Raw genomic sequence first — 22,377 nt, 5'->3', positions numbered from 1 at the left:
CCTCTTTACCTTTTTAATTTTACATCTTTATGTTTCTCTAGTCATAAAGCCAAATCTCTTCAGTGCTACTCTCGATAAATAAAGCAGACTGTGCAAAATGACAGGTAATAAAGGAGTAAGGGCAGGAGGGAGAAGGCAGGGTCTCAGGCAGACCTTCTTGGCTAAGAGCAGAGTGTCCTGTTTGCAGGCCTGAGTTTTGCTGCAGAGTCTGTCTGTGAGCCGGGAGACCTGTTCATAGATGAAGTCCTTCTCCAGTAACTTCTCCTCCTTCTTGGCCAGCTGTAGTTCCAGCTATGGTTGAAAACAATTTCAGTAAAAAGGAAGAAACAAAGTCATGTAACTCAAATTCTTCTTTCTTTTTAAAAAAAATTTTTTTTAAATGTTTGTTTATTTTTGAGAGACCCAGAGACAGAGCACAAGCTGGGGAGGGGCAGAGGGAGAGGGAGACACAGAATCAGAAGCAGGCTCCAGGCTCTGAGCCTGATGCAGGGCTTGAACTCATGAACTGTGAAATCATGACCTGAGCCGAAGTGGGCCACTTAACTTACTGAGCCACCCAGGCACCCAAAAATATTCTTTCTTAATTAGAGCCCTATTTTTTTCCCCTTAATGAAAACAGATTGCTTTTATATAGTTGCCAAGATATCTCTGGAAAAGTCTTTAGCACTGGTCTAAGTCAAGACTCTCCTTGCTCCCAGCCCCCTGCAGGCAGCTCTGGGAGTTCTTCCTTCCCAAGGTAGGGGGCAGCCCTCTCAGCTCCATTTAGCTTCCTGTTGTCATTCCTCTGATACTCTCCCTTCAGGAAGACAAATTAATCCACTAAAGATGCCAAAATTGTTCCTTTGGGCTATGAGACAAAAGTGGGCATCTAGAAACCACACAGGTTTTACTTCTTTTTGGCAAGCATTTGAAACAAGCTTAGGTTTTGTTAAGGGATTACAATGACACAATTGTTAGTGGCTAGAATTGTGAGGGATAAATCTGTCTGCATAAGATGGAAATAGCACCACTGATATCTGTGACACTGATCAACAAGGGGCTAGTAGGTACTACTGTCAGAGGAATGCTTACCGAATCTAATTTTTTGATCATTTCTTCTTGGGTCATATCTTTCCCTGGAATGAAGCGGGTTCTGTTCTCACCCTCAGGATTTATAAGCTGTTTCTCCAGGTCTCTTATTCTGTCTGTGCACTGTGAAAACTATTAAATAAGAAAGAAACATTAACTTCAAAACTAACCCTCTTGCTCCATAAATTTTAAAATCACATGGCCCATGGTCTTTAAAGTCTTCCAGTGGGATCAACCCAGGGAAAGGGGCAAGAGAACTTTTTTTTTAAATTTTTTTTAATGTTTATTTCTGAGACAGAGAGAGACAGAGCATGAGTCGGGGAGGGGCAGAGAGAGAGGGAGACACAGAATCAGAAGAAGGCTCCAGGCTCTGAGCTGTCAGCACAGAGCCCAATGCGGGGCTCGAACTCACAAACCATGAGATCATGACCTGAGCCGAAGTCGGTCGCTCAACTGACTGAGCCACCCAGGTGCCCCCAGAGAACTCTTAACATCCCATCAGCTGGGACCTGGGGTTGAACAATGTGTCTGCCCACCCATGGTGCCATGAGGATGATGCCTGTAACTGACCCTCTGAAGCAAGACTGCGAGTTCAGAGCCATTAAAGAAAAACCTGATCTTACAACCAGACCTTTGACTATTTACCATTTTGTGTTATACCCATGGGATGCTGCATGGTCGCAGAGCAGAGCTTTTTATGGAAGATTGTTCTAGAGGCCAAAGTAGATAACATGCAAAGCAGACAACATCCTGGACTCCAGTTTAAAACCCTTTGTTGGCAATAGGTTTAATGGTGTTGCAAAGAATGAAGTTCTTAACTAGGTCAATACAATGTACAGTCTGTGAGGTATAGCCTGAACCATTTATATCTTTTTTGTCAACCACCTAATATAATGCTTTATATATCAACTATATTTATCAAGTCAAGGAGACTTTGGAGGTGAAGAAAATAGCAGTTCACACATAGTTTTTATACGGAGAGATGTGGAACACATTGAAAACCAAGAGTTATCATTTTCAACCTACTGAAAACCTGTAGAATCTTGGGCAAATCATTTATCTTCTCTAAACTTTAGTTTCCTCAACAGTCAAATGGGAAGATAAGGCCCAACCTAATGGGGTTGATTACTTAAATGAGATACCACATTCCAAGTGGTATTTATACTTTACACACTTTACAACGTGTCCCAGAGTGATATAGGTAGTATTTAATTTTTAATTTATGTATGCTCCTCCTCCTGACAAAAAGAATTATAAGTGGTGACATAAATAATTTATTTTTTTTTCCTTTTTCTTCCTCTCTCTCCACACTCCTTAATTGCCCTTAATATGGAGTTAAAGTATACATCTACACATAATTAAGCATAAATACATTATTGTATTTTTTTTACTTTAACTTATTTTTTATTTTTGTAAATTTACATCCAAATTAACTAGCATATAGTGAAACAATGATTTCAGGAGTAGATTCCTTAGTGCCCCTTACCCATTTAGCCCATCCCCCCTCCCTCAACCCCTCCAGTAACCCTCAGTTTGTTCTCCATATTTATGAGTCTGTTTTTGTCCCCCTCCCTGTTTTTATATTATTTTTGTTTCCCTTCCCTTATGTTCATCTGTTTTGCCTCTTAAAGTCCTCATATGAGTGAAGTCATTTTTGTCTCTCTCTGACTGACTCATTTCACTTAGCATAATACCCTCCAGTTCCATCCACGTAGTTGCAAATGGCAAGATTTCATTCTTTTTGATTGCTGAGTAATACTCCATTGTATATATACCACCTCTTCTTTATCCATTCATCCATCGATGGACATTTGGGCTCTTTCCATACTTTGGTTATTGTTGATAGTGCTGCTATAAACATGGGGATGCATGTGTCCCTTTGAAACAGCACACCTGTATCCCTTGGATAAATGCCTAGTAGTGCAATTGCTGGGTTGTCGGGTAGTTCTATTTTTAGTTTTTTGAGGAACCACCATACTGTTTTTCAGAGTGGCTGCACCAGCTTGCATTCCCAATTATTGTATGTATTATTAACAATTGATATTTCTGTTTCTTAATTAAGAAATTAAATAAGGAACAAAAATATGGTGCTTGTTTATCAAAGCAGTACCTTGATTGCTCTGGTTTCCCCATGGGTCTTTGAGGAAAAACTGTTTACTTTTTTTTTTAAGTTTTTATATAAATTCCAGTTAGTTAACATACAACGCAGTGTTAGTTTCAGGTGTAGAATCTGGTGATGAAACACTTCAATACAACACCCTAGACTCATCACAGCAAGTGCCCTCCTTAATCCCCATGTTTACTTTATTGATATAAAATAGTGTTGTGCTCTAAAATAGTTCACATGATTTCCAAGATCCCTGAAAAGGAGCCATTATTATAAGCACCGGGAAAATATGACTCATGATAATCCTTGGATTAGACTGTTGGACAATTAAAAAATGTTTCAAACAACTGAGAAAATGAAAACCTTAAGAGAATTCTGGAAATGATGCAAAAATGGGAAGACTTTACAAAAAAAACCCAAAAACATTGCAGCTGTAACAAGTAACAGGATGTGACAGGGATCTGGCACAGCAAGGCAGAGTACAAAAATGACTTGCCTAAAGCTTTAAATTTCATATCATGGCCTTCAAAGGACCCACGTGATTAGTGCTAAGTAGACAAATAATTAAGTGCAGTTGGAAGACTAATGGGAAACTTTCTATTCAACAGTTTTGTTTTGTTTTGTTTTGTTTTGTTTTGTTTTGTTTTGTTTTAGAGAGGGAGCGTGAGCAGGGGTGGGAGGGGCAGAAGGAGAGTGAGAGAATGTCAAGCGGTCTCCATGCCCAGACTGGTGCCCATCTCGAGGCTAGATCGCAGGCCCCTGAGATCATGACCTGAGCCAAAATCAAGAGCTGGACACTTAACTGAATGAGACACCCAGGTGCCCCTGTTCAACAGTCTTTAAGCTTAGAATAACCTGGCAAAACAGGTAACCGATGGTAATACATAGTCCATACTGTCTCAATTCATTTGCAGTCAGAATGGAAAAGGCTCATGTCAGGCATAAATGCATAAATATTTTCCTCTTGGGTAAACTGAATTCGTATTTTACACCAGATAACTGTATAATGAAATGCCAAGTGTGTATATTTTAAGAACAATGAATTTTATCCATTGACTAGAAGTATTGATTTGCAATTAACACAAATAAAATGCTTACACAATAGAGAGAACTTTTCTGTTGTGGATCTTACTGAATTTAAAGTCCTTTTGTTCTGCTGGGCATCTTGATAGTTTGGTATGGACAAAGATGGCCCTGAAGCTGTGTTTTGGGAAGGAGCTAGAGAAAGGCAAATTATTCTGTAAAATCAAGTGGGACAAGTATGGAGTGCCTGGAGGGCAATCTGGGGTGGGGGTGATGTGGAGAGGCAAAGGGGATGAAAGATGGAAAGACAAGCCAGTGAAATGGAGCTAGGCCAGGGTGCTGCATGGGCTAACATACCTGGGGACTGTTACCAGTGATGGGGTGCCCCACAGAGCTCTGTAGGGCATGGATAGCTGATAAGGAATTTATAAGTTCTTTACATTTCTGTAAGGTATCCCATCATACTGTTGCCCCAAATCTCCAATCAGTTCATAGACAAAGATCTTGCATGAATGATTTTGTGTCAGTAAGCTGAAGAAGGAGTGACTCCTGAGTTTTGCACTGACATGGCACGGAAGTGAACCAGGCACTGTTGTGTGTGAGCTGACGAGGGGATCCCCCAAATGAACCACTCATTGGTAGCAGGAGTCAGAGCCATAGGAATCCTGGGGAGGCTACCTTGGAGACCTGAGAGACGCCTAGGGGTGTTTCAACCAATCCATCTAAATTGGGCTACACTTATGGAGGAAATCAATAGGAGAATTTATGGCTCAAAAAATAAACACTGGAATCCTATCATTGATATAGCATTCATTCATTCAAATGGCATAAAACATGGAAGTGGACCCATCATCTAGTTCCACAAAGTCACGTGAATCGCCATGACATGATTAAATGAAAACAAAACAAAACAAAACACAAACCCAGGATCCACAACTGTCTATAGCATGAGCTAATGAAAACTTTTTACTTGTACATCTTGAAGAAGACCAGAAGGATCTCTTCCAGATTTTTGATAATTTTAATAGTGATTATATATTGGGGATGGAATTTTATTTTTTAAATTTTTTTTAATGTTTATTTTTATTTTTGAGAGAGAGCAAGCAGAAGCAGGAGAGGGCAGAGAGTGAGGGAGACAGAAGCAGGCTCTGGGCTCTGAGCTGTTAGCACAGAGCCCGATGCGGGGCTCAAACCCATGAACTGTGGGATCATGACTTGAGCTGAAGTCAGAAGCTTAACCAACTGAGCCACCCAGGTGCCCCTGGATTTTTTTTTTAATTTTTGTATTTTTTCAAAACTTCATTAACTGAACATGTTTTAATTTTATAATCAGAAAAAACCTGAAAATAAACCTGACATTTTAGAAACCATATTATAGGTTAAAAAATTTTTTTTACGTTTGTTTATTTTGAGAGGAATAGAGACAGCACAAGTCAGGGAGGGGCAGAGAGAGAGAGAGGGAGAGAGAGAAAAATCTCTTGGAGACCCAACCAGGGCTCAAACCCACGGAAGCCACAAGGTTATGATGTGAGCCGAAACTCAGAATTGAGCCACCCAGGCGCCCTATTATAAATTAAAATTTGTTCCTGCTGCATTGAGTAAATGGAAAAAAGATCTCTATTCTTTAAAAATAGAAGAAAAAGTACAGTTATTACATGTGAAGAAAGTAGCTTTATATTCAGTATTTATGTATATATGTAGGTATTTCATGTTTAACGTTTGTGGCTTTATTCCATTTTTAAAAAGACTATGTCAGAGATCAGGCTATTATATTACAGGGAAACTACAGGGATTAATAAGGAGTCCATTTATATGTGATTGCCAATTAACAAACAAAAATCTCGGCTTTGGAGGACAGGAGTTCTAAAAATGAGAGCAAGATGGTCTTCAGGATCTTTCCAGCAAGCATCAAAAACATAGTTATGCTGGTGGCAGTGAAAACCTGGCTTACTTAAATTTTGAGCTATGAGGAAGCTGAGCAAGAGTTGAGATTTGGGAGGATCTAAATTCCATGGAAGGCAGAAAATGTTTCACGGGGAAAAAAAGACAATCTGTAGCGTGGATGGCTGATTCCACCCTGAAGCAGGGGCATTTTTAAAGAAGACTTATAACTTATGGGTTCGTACAGATCCTAGGAAGGGCATAGCTTAATTTACATGTGAGAGCTCAATATGATCTACAAACCTCTAAAGAAGAGGCGGGGGAGGGGAAGCAAATGGCCCTGGAAATGTCTGATGAATATTTTCCCCACCTGAATCTGGAGCACTGCTAAGTCAGCATCCAGGGCCTTCTTGGTTGGCAGTAATTTCTGGGTCACATGAATCTGTCTTTGCTTCTCGGCAATCTTCAGTTTCAGGAATCGGATCTTTTCTTCCAGGACATGTATTTCAATTTCTCCATTTAGCTTCATCTTTTCTTGGATATTTATTTTTTCATAGAAGATGCACACTTCCTCTTCCCGCTCTATCAGCTGAACGCCACTATGGCCAAAAGGAGAGGCAGAGCAGGCTAAGAGGATGTTGAGGTCACTTAGTCATGGTGGTTCCCCCTGGATTTGGGCACCAAATACACATCGACATTATATAATTCCAGAAGGCAAAAGATATTCACTGTTGGCTTTCTAGTTAAACTCCACACTTTTAATTTTCCTGGGGATGGGAAAGGGAGGACTGTTTAGCATCTTGACTCTGAGCTAACCGTGCAGTTGGCTGGTCACGGTATCTCTGCAAATCCCAAAGGTTTTCCTGGGGTGGGAAAAAAATGTCATTCCCCATGCATGAACAAAGTAACCTCATAATCTGATTTTCTGCAGACCCTTTTCTTGGGCCAGACTTGCCAACTGAGCTCTGGGCCAGAAGTACCCAGGCAGGGGGCCAGCGAATGTGTTTCTGCAGCAATTCTGTGTAACTTGCCAGGCCTATTAGGTTCTTTGAAAGTTGAATATTTCTGATGCAAATTGCCCCATAAATAGGCAAAGTCTTGTCCTTTGTAATCATGCCAGGGGAAAGACCCCTCCATGTGAGGAGAATGTGGGAAAGAAACAAAGTAAGAATTTTCTAATTCCAGCCCTACAGGTCTGATCAGGGCCTGGGAACACACTGCTTAACTACTTTGTTTTGTGCCAGGAGCCAAATAAGAGGACTTTTTTTTTCTTTCTTTTTTCCCAGAGAGAACACCTGCCAGCTGTTTGAAAAAGTAGTGTTCTTCACACCCTGAAGTTCTTCCCACACTCTGTATATCCATTATCCCAGAGTTCATCTTTAATTGCCTTTATCTCTGTCTCTCTCCCCTCCCTTAAAACATGTATACACATCGTTGTATTTGCTTAATCTTAGCTCTTTGTTTTGTCTCATTTGCCATTCATTGGCTCCTCAGGATCCTCTTACTTTTCTTGACACAAGAAGCCAGGAGCAATGCCATACCACCTGTTTGTACTTTCAGGGTCCAGCACTTAGCACATAACTTCACATGGAGCAGCCCACAATCAAGCCACAATGAACAGAAGATCTGATACCAGATGTAATTACTACAGGGCTCTACAATCTCACATACCACATTTCTCTAGCACAAGCACAGTTACAGTAGCAATTGATTAATGACATAATTGTAGTCTGGAAGAAATAATGCTGTTCTGAAACATCTTACTTGCTGAGAAAATGAGCTGGGAAAATGGCTTAATAAATTTCCTACTAAGACCAAGCCTGTCACAAAAGTGGATACGAGATCCAAAGACTTACTTATGTCAATTATACTGAAATAACTTGATGGTATCCTGAATGGTAGCCTGGGAAAGAACTTTGATCTTTAAGCGGGCAACTTCTCAAACCCTAGTCTTGCCTGTCTCACTTACAAGAACAGAGTTTCTTATTTTCAGGCAAAACACACAGCTGACCCCCTACCCTGCCCCCACAAAAGGCTAATGAAACCTGAATGTCACATGCCCCTCACTACTTACTGTCAAATCCAGATAGAAAAAGGGGCAATATTTGTTTTTTTTAAGCATTTTTTAATGTTTGTTTTTATTTTTGAGAGAGAGAGCGCAAGTGGGGAAGGGGTAGAGGGAGTAGGGACAGAGGGTCTGTAGTGGGCTCAGTGCTGACAGCCGCGAGCCCTGTGTGGGGCTCGAACTCACAAACCAGAACCGTGAAATCATGACCCAAGCTCAAGCCAGTCAACCGACTGAACCACCCAGGTGCCCCCAAAAGGGGCAACATTTCTAAGTAGGATCTCTGGGTGTTTCGTTTTTCACACTAGGTTGCTAGTTTTTACCTTTCATTTCGATGCTGAACGGCTTTTTCGTATCTCTTGCGAAGTTGCACCATCTCCTCTTCAATCACTGTGATCATGTTGGCAAGTCTGTCGATGTTATTTAACTGGACTTCCTTCTTCTCCTTCATTGCCTGAAGTTTTGCTACGATTTTGCACACGTCATTTTGCATGCTTTCTCTGATGGTAACATTGTTGGCAAGTTTCAGCATGGAATTTTGTAACTTTCTTTAAAAACAATGGGAAAATGGGTGAGATCATAATTTTCTTTACTTTAAAAACAATGAAGACTTCTGAAACTAGCAACATAGCTCTTGCTTTCAGTATGTCCATTGAAACGACAATAGTGGTACCGTAGTCCCCCATCCACCGTCTGGCTTTCTGCAGCTTCATTTACCCGCGGTCATCCGTGGTCCGGAAGTAAATGATCCTCCTTCTGACTCTTCAGAAGGTCAATAGCGGCCTAACGCTACGTCGCAACGTCTGCGTCATTCGCCTCGCGTCACGTCATCAGACAGGCGTTTTGTCACCTCACGTCCTCACGAGAAGGGTGAGTACAGTACAATAACATATTTTGAGGCAGAGGGAGAGAGACCACATTTACATAATTGATTACAGTACAGCCGACGCTTGAACAAAACAGGTTTGAACTGCATGGGTCCACTTATATGTGATTTAAAAAAATAAATAAATACAGTACAATACTGTAAATGTATTTTCTCTTTTTTATGATTTAAAAAACAATTTTTTTTAACGTTTCTTTTTGAGAGACAGAGAGCATGAGTGGGGGAGGGCAGAGAGAGAAGGAGACGCAGAATCCGAAGCAGGCTCCAGGCTCTGAGCTGTCAGCACAGGGTCCAAAGGGGGCTGGAAACACCCTCTCCCCCAAATCATGACCTGAGCCGAAGTCAGACGCTTAACCTACTGAGCCACCCAGGTGCCCCTTTTTTATGATTTTCTTAACATTTTCTTTTCTCCAGCTTACCTTATTGTAAGAATACGGTATATAATACATGTACCATACATAATATTTGTTAATCAAATGTTACTGGTAAGGTGTCCAGTCAACAGTAGGCTCTTAGTAGTTAAGTTGGGGGGGGGGGGAGTTAAAAGTTATATGCAGATTTTCAACTGTGCAGGGGGTGCCCCCCGCCCCAACCTGTGTTGTTCAAGGGTCAACTGTATATTGCTACAATTGTTCTATTTTATTAGTAATTATACTCATCTCTTACTGTGCCTAATTTATAAGTTAAACTTTATCAAAGGCATGTAAATATAGGAAAAAAACACAAAATATATAGGGTTCAGTACTATCTGTAGTTTCAGACCTCCACTGGGGGTTTGGAATGTATCCTTCAAGGATAAGGGGGAACTACTCTGGTAGTAATAATGTTTACTACTATAATTATTATTACTGTAGTAATAATGATATTCATTATATGATACTCTTCGGGAGTTTCTATAGTTCCTCCCTCCCACCTTGGATTAGGACACCTTTTCTTTTGTGCCCCAAGCCTCTGCTGCCCCACTTTGCCAAATCAAAAGACTAAAGGAATTCATTTAATGCTCTGTTGAGTCTAGAAAGCTGTCTTTTTTATTTTTTAATATGAAATTTATTGTCAAATTGGTTTCCATACAACACCCAGTGCTCATTCCAACAGGTGCCCTCCTCAGTACCCATCACCCACCCCCCCATCAACCCTCAGTTTATTCTCAGTTTTTAAGAGTCTCTTATGGTTTGGCTCCCTCCCTCTCTAGCCTTTTTTTTTTTCCTTCCCCTCCCCCACAGTCTTCTGTTAAGTTTCTCAGGATCCATGTAAGAGTGAAAAAATATGGTATCTGTCTTTCTCTGTATGACTTACTTCACTTAGCATAACACTCTCCAGTTCCATCCACGTTGCTGCAAAAGCCAAATTATGGAGAAAGCTATCTGTCTTAATCACTCCACTATACTGCCTTCTCCAAGCACATTAGATGCTTCAAATCTATAACCAGGGAATGCTGGTTGATGAACATTTGATTGTCTTCCAAATTTGAATGCAAATGATCAAATTTGTGTTTTTCTTTCTAATTTGGTAAATGAAAATAAATAGTGTAAACATAGTGTTTTATTCACTTAAAAATATGGCTATCAGACAGTAGAAGCATAACGAATCACATTCAGATGCTTAGACTGTCATCTGTAAAGCATCTTTGAGCAAGGGCTCTTACAGCTTTGTAAGACTATTATCTTCTACTTTTTACTTTATTCTACTTTATTATCTACTTTATTATCCACAGGGTATTTTAGAGTTCAATGAATCAGAAGAGAAACTTTTGAAAAGACAATAGTTATTATTACACTTACCTTTCTTGAGTAACTGCACTATTTCTTAAAATTTCCAGTTCATTTAATGACATTTTATGCCTTTCTTTTATTTCATTTACTTTCTGGTGAGCTTTGTGAAGTAAGTTAACAAATTTGTTTTTCTCATTTCGAACAGTGTCATACAGTTTAGCAAACTCTCTGAGTCTGTGGAAACACAAGTGTTTTTGAAACTCATGAAATAAAATTCATTTTTTGCCCATCTAACAAGATAAATCGTCATGTAATTCTTTTACCTCCGATGAATTTCACGTTTTTTCTTCTTGTGTATCCTGATTTCAAGATCCTTTGCTTTGATCTCCTTAACAATATTGCTATATTTTTGCTGAAATATGAAAATTATGTGTGAAATTAAGAAAAAAAAAAAGCTCAGCACCACTAACATGAATACTCCCAGCTGCACCTGATCTCATTCCTGGCCATTAAGGAGAATTCTATCTTAGCCAGCTGGGTTGTGCAGTTTGGGGTGGGGGTAGGGGAACTGTAAGGGAGAGATCTGAAAATTGCCTGGCCAGCTGAACTGAATTAATTAAGGACAAGAAAGAAGGAGAGAATAGAGCAAGAAAAAAGCCTATATGAGTTGTCTTTGAGGAAAAGTTTGGGAAGCTTTTAAGAGAGCGCAGGAGTGAGTATGGACATCACAGCCGGGCTGGTAAGTGAAGAGTTTGTGAAAGATAGTTGAAGGAAGATGATTTGTAGTCAGTTTTGACACATGTTAGAAATGGAACCCCCTGTGGTATTTTGTGAGAAACAGAAGCCATGATTTTCAGGCGCTTTTCCGAGGAGAATGCCATCCCGTGTCAATGCTTGCTCAGAATGAAGGTTGCTCAGAAACAGCCAACATCTGGGTCACAGGGTAAATTCAGGTATTCTCTTTTTGTAATGTGTCATATCATATTCGTTTTTAACAGGGAACCTGTGAACATAATCCCTTTGCGGAATACAATGATTGTCATGTTAGAGTGTTAGCTAGCATGACAGGAGAGTTGTTTTTGTCATTGGTTTCATTGCTCTTTTGTTGGCGATGTTGCACTGGGTCAGCTCTGCTAGTTTGTTGGGAGCCCAGGAAAGTCGTGGGGTGGAGTAGTAACTAAGGGAGTTCTCTCATTGGTTTAAACAACGCTGGCTTGGTGAACCTGGGAGGCACGGGTGGGGGGGTGGGGAGCAGTTTAATGCTACCGCTGTTGACTTGTTCTTGGACACATCTCACCATGTGAGATGGTGGGGAATCACAGAGATCTGCCCACTATGTCAGGCCTGTCCCCGGGAGGCACCCACCTTTTTCTTACTGAAATCGTCATGTGCTCGAATCCTCTGCTGATTGCCACTGACGCAGTTCATTTTTCCTCTAGATTGCTGACTACTGCTTATTAAATCCTGAAACTATTTTTCAGTACGTGATTGAGTCTTGTTTGGGGAAACTGTATAGTCAAACTCAAGGAGACAATTACAGCTTTCTAATGAACAGTATGTGAAATTGAGGTTATCCTGAACTTGTATAGTAATTAATGGATGGTTACAAAAATGCAATTACCTGAGCTTTCAGGAAATCCTTGGATTTTTGCTCCTTCTCATCAATTTTGATTTGAGTCATACGGACAAGGTTGAAGGCAAGTTCTCGCATGTTTTCCTGCTCCTTTAAAAGCTTGTTTTCTTCTGCAAGTTGCTGTTCCACTAACTTGGACTCAGCTTCTGATAGGATTTTCTTTTGAAAAACACCATATATTATAACTGATTTGTTTGAAGAAACACACTAGGGCCAGTATCTTAACATTTTTTTAATTTCCTATGTAGAAGTTAGTTTGCTAGAACATAAAACAAAGTAACTCGACTGCTTTAGCTCCAAGTATTTTATCTTAGGAAAGAATGCGCAAGTATTAGCATTTTAATGTGATAGAAGTTTTTCTTAACCAGACTTTGTTTTCAAGTAACTTGAAGAAAAAGAAGAGACATAAAATCATGTTTTAAAATACTTTAACAGTAGCTTGAATAAACAAAATTTGAAAATTTAAAATTAGACATTGGTGAAATAAAACATTTATTGCTTATTTTTAATCCGATTATATAATCAGTAGCCCTTTTATTTTAAAATCTCATGCATTTGTATAATTTTGTTTGTTCAAACACATCCTTTTTCTCCTATTTAACGTGGGGTTCAAGTAGACCCTGAGATGAAGAAACAGACCCACATTAAATAGGATCATACTATATTTGATGACTCTCCTATTGATGAAGTTTTGTGGAGCACAGTTAAAAACACCACAACTTCGTATTAATCACCCTTAGACAGAAGCTTAGATAAGAGTCGATATTGACCTGTTGAGCCAAATTCCTCTTAGCCACTTCAACTTCCTTGTGGAGTTCTCTCCTTCTCTCAGATAATGTAGAATCATCTTTAGGGATAGCTTCCATCTGGAAATAAAAATGTAAAACCACTATTTACACAAGAAAGAAATCTTCAATGTCATGTAGTCAACTCCACTGTGTACCTTTTGCAAATGGTGGGCAAATTATTATGCTGAATATTCTTTATGAAGTCATGGTAAACTAAAATATGAAAACCTGCCAAAAATCTATAATTCACAAATTGCAAATATTTCTCCTTCATTTGGAAATAAATCTTGCTAATAATAGCTGCTAACAATTATAGAGCATTGATAATGTGTCAGGAGAGGTTCTAAGTGCTTATGTGTATGGTCATATTTAATCCTCACAATAAACCCTATGAGGTAGATAATATTATTCTCTCTAATTGTACAGATGAAGAGAAGGAGGAACAAAGACATTTAAGCAACTTGCCTCAGTGATACAGGTGCAAACCCAGGAGGATAGACTCAGAGTCCATGAATCTAACACTGTATTTTACTGCTTCACTAACTCATAACTCAGCACTTTGGAAACAGGCATGTTCAAGTGATATTTATCATACTTATAAAATATAAATGTTTATGAAATCTTATAGATTAAAAAAATTGGAGCCATTTAGGGGCACCTGGGTGTCTCAGCCGGTTAAGTGTACGACTTTTGATTTTAGCTCAGGTCCCAATCTTGTGGTTTGTGGGATCGAGCCCCATGTTAGGCTCTGTGCTGACAGTGTGGAGCCTGCTTGGGATTTTCTCTCTCCCTCTCTTTCTGTTCCTCCCCTGCTCGTGCACATGCACTGTCTCTCTAAATAAATAAACCTAAAAGAAAATAGGAACCATTTATTAATCTAGTAAGAATACTTGGCTACTCAATATGTAGTAATTTGATGAGTAGCTGGAAAAAAGTTCTTACCCAAAAGAAAAGCCTCTTACATTTTTTTTGTTGATACCTGAAATTCCACCATTACATTTCTATTGTATTGGCTTGTGTTTTGTCCTCTGCTAAAGAATTTCAGGAGAAAGTAACATTTCATTCTATCAGTTTTTGCTGCCTTTTAGGAATGATATTGTCAGATTCTTTATGATGGAGAAGAAAGCAGAGAGGAGGAGGGGGACACACAACAGCTTCTGGGGAAACACCATCCAAAGACAGGAAGGGTTATCTTCGGGTGCTGACAGCATACTTGAGTTAGAGCAGGTTTAGAGTCAGACTTTTATACCAAAAGCACATGACTCCAACTTGATAGTTTATTTCCTATGTAACAGCTCACACTTCTAGGAACTAAGGTGGAATATTGGCTAAAATCTGTACCAAGAGGGAAAGATCATGCTGTTTAGTGATTTAACAGTGTCTTTCTGAGATTTGTGTTGCTCTCTTAAAATAACTAAGTCTTTGGATGTCCCCAAATCCATGAACTTGTGTATCTTCAGTAGCACCTTCTGTACCCCCCCAATGCCCAAGATTCCTGCTTCCATCTTACCATGGAGAGCTAGCTACTGAGGAGCACACCCTGGATTAGAAAGACGAGACATGGTCTTGTGAAATCCATATAACAATACACAGAATTTGTGATTTTGAGGAGCAGGTAAATGCTATATCAGGTCAGGAAAGGGACAGCTCAAAGTAGACTTGAATAATCAGGGAAGATTTTATGGACGAGTTAAGAAGTCAGATGGAAAGAGTTTGATTTCTCCTTCTGGAAAGTAGAGTTCTTTCTTTCAGAGGAAGGCCAGCAAGTGTCCCAGTTCCTGTGTACTTCTCTGCCACAGGTGCCCAGAAGCAGGCTACTCCAAATGCTTGGCTCCCAAGTGTAGACAAATCTGTGTATGAATGCTAGCTGGGATGAAGAAACCTTACAAGGTCTTTTCAGAAGATATGATGAGGGCACACTCACTAGCTTCTCTTGTCAATTAAAGCCCCTAATGAACTTTCCTGGTTTCAGGTCTCAGACATTTAGGTTACAAATGTCTGAGTGTTTTGAATTACAAACAATACTGCAATGAATTGTATTTATTTTTGGATTCTGGCTAGCTGCTTCTCTGATACTTTTCTTAAGTCTCCATAAACCTAACCCTCAAGTTTGAGACAGGAATTAAGGATGCTTGGTTTGTGGGAGAAGTATCAAGGTGGGCCATTGGTAGCTTAGCCAATATCCACCCTCTTCTTTGACCTTACTAATAAAACCCCAGTTTTGTTCATAGCTGCAATGTATCCTGGATTCCTTAGACTCTTTTGTAGCTGGGGGTGACCAGGATATGTCAGTGAAATGTAAATGGAAGTCTGCTGGATGGGACCCCTGGGACAGTGATTGTTTTCCTGCTAAAAACACCACCTCAACCAAGCGAGCTGCCATATGCCTTTTATTCTTTGCCCTTCCCCATGTTTGTTTGATCTTATGCCTAAAGGTGGAATGGCTGTCTTTTGACCTTCAAAACAAAATATACACATTAAGGGTGACAGAAAAAAGAGCTAAGAGGATCTTGAGCCTACCTCTGGACTTTTTATTATGTGAATAAAACAGTCCCTTATTTAGTTAAGTCACTATAATTGAGTTTCTGTTACTTCTGGCAGCCAAATTGATTCTAGCTATATTCTAGTTATGTACTAATACTGGGTGACTTGAGATATTTACCACTACATTTGAGCCTCAGATTGCATATATCAGCAGGTTTTGTAAGCTTATTTATTTTAGTTCTATGTTTGGGTTTTTATAGAGTAGCATTTCACACTTAGAAAAAAAAATGTGTTCATTGTAACCAAACAAAACAAAGTGTTTAAAGTAAGAAATTAAACACCTGCTCCCTACCTTTCCTTCAAATACTACTCCCCACAAGTCATGGTTAATAGTTTAGTGTCTGTTCTTCCAGACATTTTCAGTGCATGAACAAACATCAGTAACCTTCATAAAAGTTAAGAAGTTAGACATGATCCTGTTGCAGTAAACATCCCAATTATTTGATATCAAAAGAACCTCAGTTTCTTTAAAGCTTTGATATTTTCCTAAAATATTTCAAACTTTCACGAGGTTTGTGGCTTGACTTTCTAGAGTCTCTACAGTCAAAAGCAATAGGAGAATCAAACAACTCTCTCTAGGGGGAAAATGAAGTCTGAAGAGTAGCGGGAACTCTTCATACTTACCTTTTATCTCCTTCCTTTTTGGACTGTGTGCAAGGCTGAAATGTTCACTCAGTCTGGGAGTGACTATTTTCAAGTGCTGCCAGCCAGCGTAGGACTGTGGCCAGGCTAATTATAAGTCATGAGGTCAAAGAGGAACATAGTCTCTCATGGAAACAAACTGCACTAGGGCAAAACCAGATTTTTCTCAAAACCAATGAAGGAAGAAGATTTTATTTTATTTTTTAATGTTTATTTATTTTTAAGAGAGAAAGAGAGAGACCAAGTGAGAGCAACAGAGGGGCAGAGAGAGAGGAAGACACAGAATCCAAAGCATGCTCCAGGCTCTGAGCTGTCAGCACAGAGCCCAAAGTGGGGCTCGAACTCATGGACCATGAGATTGTGTACCGAGCCAAAGTCGGACACTTAACCTACTGAGCCACCCAGGCGCCCCAAGAGGATTTTAAAATACGTTTTCATTTCTGTTCATTTTATATTCAGTGGGTGCTATTTTGTGAATTTAATAGCTAGAGGTGTCCTACTATAAAAAGCTTTTATTTATTAAAATCTGAACAATGTGTGAGCATTCTATTGCAATCTCCCATTTGGTCAAGGCCATTCCTTTTATATATTTGTGTCCAGCCAGATTAACCTGTAGTGGCAAGCCTTATCATCAGAAATAGCTCCCAACTAGCTTTATTGTGCCTTACTCTTAAATATAAGGAGATAGCACAGGGTCTGTGTTTGCCCAAAGTTCCAACTTAGCTGTCATAATGTGCTAGGACCTGGGCTAAGATGGAATAGCTTGTAGTAGACCAATGCTCCTAACAAGAATAACTTGAAAAGTTGGATTAAAAAAATATGTTTGAAGGTGTAAGAGTTGCAAAGGCAAACAGAGTTAAAGTCTTCAAAGGTTCTACCTAGCACTGTCTGGAAAGTAGCAAATTATTACTTTATATGGACTCTAATTAAAATCAAGGATGAATGTTGTAATCTTTAGGCTAATGGGTGGGAAGAGAATGCAGAACTAACTAAAGCATATCTAAAATGGGGGAAATAGGACAATTGAAAGTAGAAGTAGAACAGCTCATTTTTTTTTTTTTTGATTCATCCAAAAGAAAGATATATAGGAGGGAAAATGGAACACGAAAGAAATGGGACAAAGAGAAAGCAATAGTAATATGGTGGGCAAAAGCCCAAGTAGATCCATACTTACATGAAATGTTTTTGGACTGAATACAAGAACTAAAAGGTAAAAATTTTCAGACCAGATATTAAAAAGTATGTGCTGCATATAAAGGACACATCTAAGTAAGGACACAGAAAGAGTAAGAGTAAATGGATGGAAAAGGAAATAACAGGCAAAATCTAACCAAAAAAAGCTAGTATAACTTATAATGTCCTAATATCAAAGGCAAAAAGCATTTCTAAAGAGATTTCACAGTGATAAAAAGAATTAATCTACTTGCTAGAACTGTAATAAAAATATTAGAAGTATATGAGAAACAAAAAAAATAAACAATTTTAAAAAAAAGTATGAGAAACATAAATAACTGTTCTTTGTTTTGCAAAAGTGTAAAAAGCATATTTTGCCCCACTGAGATGGGGGGAAAAAAAAAAAGGTTTGTGAATGCCATTTGTAACACTCCTAACCCTAACCAGTTTTGTCCACACCTTGCTAAAGATTAGCGTTTCAGTCAGAATAAGTTAGGTTATGCTACAGAAATAAACAACCCCCAACTATCATGGCTCCAAACCATGAAGTCTTATTTTTTGCTCTGACAAAGCCTATGGACAGTCAAGATGATTGTTCAAGACCACAATTAAAAAAAAAAATTTAATGTTTATTTTTGAGAGAGAGACAGAGCATGAGCAGGGAAGGGGCAGAGAGAGAGAGAGAGAGAGAGAAAGAGAGAGAGAGAGTCACAGAACCCAAAGGAGGCTCCAGGCTCCGAGCTGCCAGCACGGAGCCCAACGTGGGGCTCAAACCCACGAACTGCAAGATCATGACCTGAGCTGAAGTCGGACGCTTAACTGACTGAGCCACCCAGGCACCTGAGTCCAAGACCACTATTGGCTGAGCCTTTGGACTGCTTCCATTTTACAGCACCTATGTATCATCATGTACTTCCACAACTGCTGTAGGAGAGGAAAAAAGCTAGAGGGTCTCACACGGGCAATCAGATATTCCGGGCTGGAAGTGACATGTGTCCCTTCCGTCCACAATCTATTGGCCAGAACTAGTCATGTGACTCTGTTCGACTGCAGGGAAGTATACACTTCCCACATGCCCAGAAGGAGAGGAGAATTAGGTATAGCTTAGGATCAGTAGTGTCTAGCAGAGTTGGAAACTCCTGTTTAAATTTCTGAAGTCATGAACCTCCTTATGGTCACAGAGCATGACAATACTGAAAAGAATGGGTATGGTTTTTATACACCCGGCTGCTTCACCTCAGAGACTGCTCTCTTTTCCACCAAAGGATGCATCCTGCTCAAGGACCTACTGCCTTTCAGAAGTGCTTGTTCAATTAGTAGAGGCTGCTGATGGAGGAGAGTGCAGAGGCAACAAGACCAAAAACCCTCACTTGGGAGCACAGAGATAGTGAGAAGATACCAGCTATCCTGCGCATCCTCTGACTGGAGTATGGCTAGTTGGAGGTGCAGGCTGACTGACAAACTTTGATCTAGTCCCTGACTATTGCAGTCTGCAGTGACACCACGCTGGATCTGACTCTTTCAACTGGTAAAGACAGTGGTCCACTTGGTCCTACTCTGTAGTGAAGCCTTGAGCTCTTCCAGACCTGGATGGCCTCACTGCTTCCCCTGGCCAAGCTGATGCCTGATTCAAGTAAGACACGTCTCTAACCTTGGGTTAGCAAAAAGAGATCGAAAAACGTTAAGACAGAGCCTCTATGATAGATCTGATGCAGTTTAAAATTAGCATTCTCTGTTTTCCATTTCTTTACTGGTAGCAAAAACAACTTTTTAAGATATCTTTACTTCAAAGAGATGGCACGGATCTTGAAAAATCAAAAAGTGGTGCACAGCACCCACCTCTAATAGAAGCCTTTGATGTAGCGCTTGAGTTTGAGTGAGTGCATCGCAGGACACTTTCAAGAGTAGCTCCATCTTTCTTAAATTTCGAAAATCTCGTTCTTTTTCTCTTTGCTTACGAGAAAGTTCATCATGGTAGTTCTGCTTGTCAATGAGACAGTTTCGTAAATTGAGATCCAAGATTCCTCTGTTCCAGGAAAAGAGAGAAAATGAAAGTGATTTGTCATCAACTGCCCTTCATGCTTCTCAAGACAGCATGCTCAGCATATTCATACAGAACTATCCTCATATGAGAAACCAATGTTAAATCATGCTAAAAGCCACTTTATTTGTAAGTTGGTATCATTTAGAGTCCCAGGCTAATTAGAAAAAACCCAAATGGAGGGAACCCGGGTGGCATCCCACTAAGTGTCTGACTTCAACTCAGGTCATGATCTCATGGTTCGGGAGTTCGAGCCCCGACAGCTTTGGGCTCTGTGCCGACAGCTCAGAGACTGGAGCCTGCTTCGGATTCTGTCTCCCTCTCTCTCTGCCCCTGCCCCGCTCACTCTCTCTCAAAAATAAATAAACATAAAAATATTTTTAAAAATAGCAGCTCAGCAGAGACAGAGGTTCCCATTTTCCCTAAAATTTTATTTACAAATAGGAATTAACACCTTCCCAAGGAATTGCGTGGACCACAAAATTATTCCCATTAGGAAAAAGTCATGATTACCTGAGGAATACCGTTCATATGTAGGAAAGATCCCACAACTATAGCATACTCCAGTGATATACTTTTCAGAGGCACATTTCAAAAACTTACAATAATATAAACATTGTGTCCTTGAGATTTGGTCACAAGAAATTGAGGAAAATGATGAGTAAACAATGGGGAAAAATACTGGGAAATACTTTATTTTTTAATAAAGGTAAAAATCTATTCAAAATTCTATAAACTATTTATTGAATCAACATAAATGTGTTTGAGATTATGTTTTGAATCCTTAAGTAGAAACTGAAGACAAGTTTAGATGACAGACACACATAAATGTAACCTTTCAGTCAGTGAAGTTGCTTCATTCTCTCTGGTCAATTCCAACAGCTTGACCAATTGGTTATATTCTCGTTCTTTTATTTCAAGTAAGGCTCGTTTGCCTTCAACTTCCTTTATTACATCCTCCTTCTCTTCCATTATGGAATTAATTTTGGTTTCAACTTTCTTTAGGAAGTCATTTAGCTCTTCGAGTTCATATTCTAAGACAATCTTTTTCTTTTCCATTTCTCTGTGGAAACATACATACAGATACAGTTACATACATACATGCATATGTGTGTATACACACACACACACACACACACACACACACACACACACACACACACACACGTTTGCCTTATTTCGAGCTCATGCTGTCTCTGCCTATTTTTACTACCTGAAGAGGCGATAGAAGAGCTAGTGGTGAACTCAGAAGTGGGATGAAGATCACAGATGAGCGGGACTTAGGGGTGTCTCCACTGAGTGCCAGTGAGGGCAGTGATTTGTCCAGCCTCCTCACTTCCTCCTTGGCTCCCCACTGCACCACCTTCTGGGATCTACCCTCTCCCTGACCAGCCTTCTTGAACTGACCTGAATCTCTCAACTTTGGTGGTCGTGACAAGGTGGCTTTTAGAACTGTTACTAATGCCTGCTTTCTTCTTTCTCCTTACCAGAGCAATCAAATGGTTTCTCCAGAATTTTTGTTTCTTCATTTATCTTTATTTTTTTGAGCTCCTCTAAACCTTAAGAACTTCCTCCATGATTTCTGCCTCCAAAATTGCTCTGAATGTTTGGGGGTGTTCCCCAGGTGATTAGATGACAAAGTAGAGTTACTGTCATCTGGGCTTTAGGCTTCTGGCTGGCTGACACACCATAAAATTCTACACATTAAAATTCCAATAATTTATCTTTTGCACAGCTCTGTTAACATCTGTAGGGACACTCCATACAGATTCAATTTATAAATTGGAAAGAGACATAAATAAATGTTATGAATGTTAGTAATATGCTGCCTTACTTTCTTTTAATGAACTTGATACACACAACTGAGGCAAGGCTAAATGCAGATATTTCAAAGGTTGTAATAGTAATTTGATGTGTTCAATGGCTAATATTCTCGTTTTAGTGAGCATACACTAACTTAGGGCTGGCAGGGCTTAAAACATAATATTAAGTCATACACTTTTTTGCGTGTTGTTTTTTCTATCTCTTTTCCAATTTGTACAGGAACAGCTTGATGGTGGACCACTTCATCCTAGTAAAGAAAAGGAATGTTACATTATGTAATTTTAGACCAGAGTTAAATAGAAAAGAAGTACAATGTGTAGAATTCTTATCTTCCCCCTACTGTCTAGGGTGCTTTAATTATTTCATTTAATACTCACAGTGACCTTACAAGACATGGTTTGTAACCAGTTTAAAGAGGAGATAGCTGAGTGTAACGAATACTGTCTGTTCCCTCTATGGATGTCCACCCATCTTTCCGGGTTTGCGGGGGTTGGCTCATGCCTGTTTTCCTCTCCATAGGATCGCCACTGGCTCAGCAGACCTGTCTTCTCAAGGGATAGGGAATGCAGGGAAGGGGGCAGCTCTCTGTGACCAATGACTAATTGATGTGGTGATACCACGGCCCATCCCCCCTGCCTCTGGGTGGAATTCATGGTCTAGAGATTCCCACAGGATCAGGTTGAGACCAGTATTTTCCTGAAAACACATTTTGGCCTAGTTTCTTCCCCCAACTTTCCTGACATTCCTATCAGATTCCCCTTAGAGACCTCCCTCAATGAGTATTTGTCTGAATACTAGAAACTCTGCTTCTAGGGAACCCTAAGACTTGTGCTAAGAAAGCTTAAATAATTTCCCCAAAGTCACGCAGCTAGGAAGTGGTAAGGCCGAGATCAAAAGCTAATTTTGGCTAGTACCACTTTTCACTATGCCCTGTGGATTCACAGAAGGTTCTATTTTAGCCTCAAGCCACTTATGTACAGGGCAGGCATT

At 39.7% G+C, this 22,377-nt stretch overlaps 1 protein-coding gene across 2 annotated transcripts in view; it reads right to left on the bottom strand.

Moving 5' to 3' along the window:
- Positions 1-22,377, bottom strand: part of CCDC146 (coiled-coil domain containing 146) — a 114,583-nt gene that overhangs the window by 5,065 nt on the left and 87,141 nt on the right. Inside the window, exons 7-18 of one of the 2 annotated variants that reach the window (XM_042964970.1) lie at positions 21,561-21,634; positions 20,399-20,626; positions 19,362-19,548; positions 13,146-13,241; positions 12,364-12,534; positions 12,108-12,212; positions 11,066-11,154; positions 10,812-10,976; positions 8,468-8,692; positions 6,450-6,678; positions 1,072-1,200; positions 154-291 (exon numbers count right to left, since the gene is read on the bottom strand). In XM_042964970.1, the coding sequence (XP_042820904.1) occupies positions 154-291; positions 1,072-1,200; positions 6,450-6,678; positions 8,468-8,692; positions 10,812-10,976; positions 11,066-11,154; positions 12,108-12,212; positions 12,364-12,534; positions 13,146-13,241; positions 19,362-19,548; positions 20,399-20,626; positions 21,561-21,634 (1,836 nt within the window). The remainder of the gene's footprint in view (positions 1-153; positions 292-1,071; positions 1,201-6,449; positions 6,679-8,467; positions 8,693-10,811; positions 10,977-11,065; positions 11,155-12,107; positions 12,213-12,363; positions 12,535-13,145; positions 13,242-19,361; positions 19,549-20,398; positions 20,627-21,560; positions 21,635-22,377) is intronic. The other variant, XM_007083926.3, reaches the window with a different exon arrangement.

This window comes from Panthera tigris, chromosome A2 (assembly GCF_018350195.1).
Source record: "Panthera tigris isolate Pti1 chromosome A2, P.tigris_Pti1_mat1.1, whole genome shotgun sequence".
In the NCBI taxonomy this organism is placed as follows: domain Eukaryota; kingdom Metazoa; phylum Chordata; class Mammalia; order Carnivora; family Felidae; genus Panthera; species Panthera tigris.
Note: the sequence above shows the minus strand (reverse complement) of the source record. Positions and strands in the feature narration are given on the sequence as shown.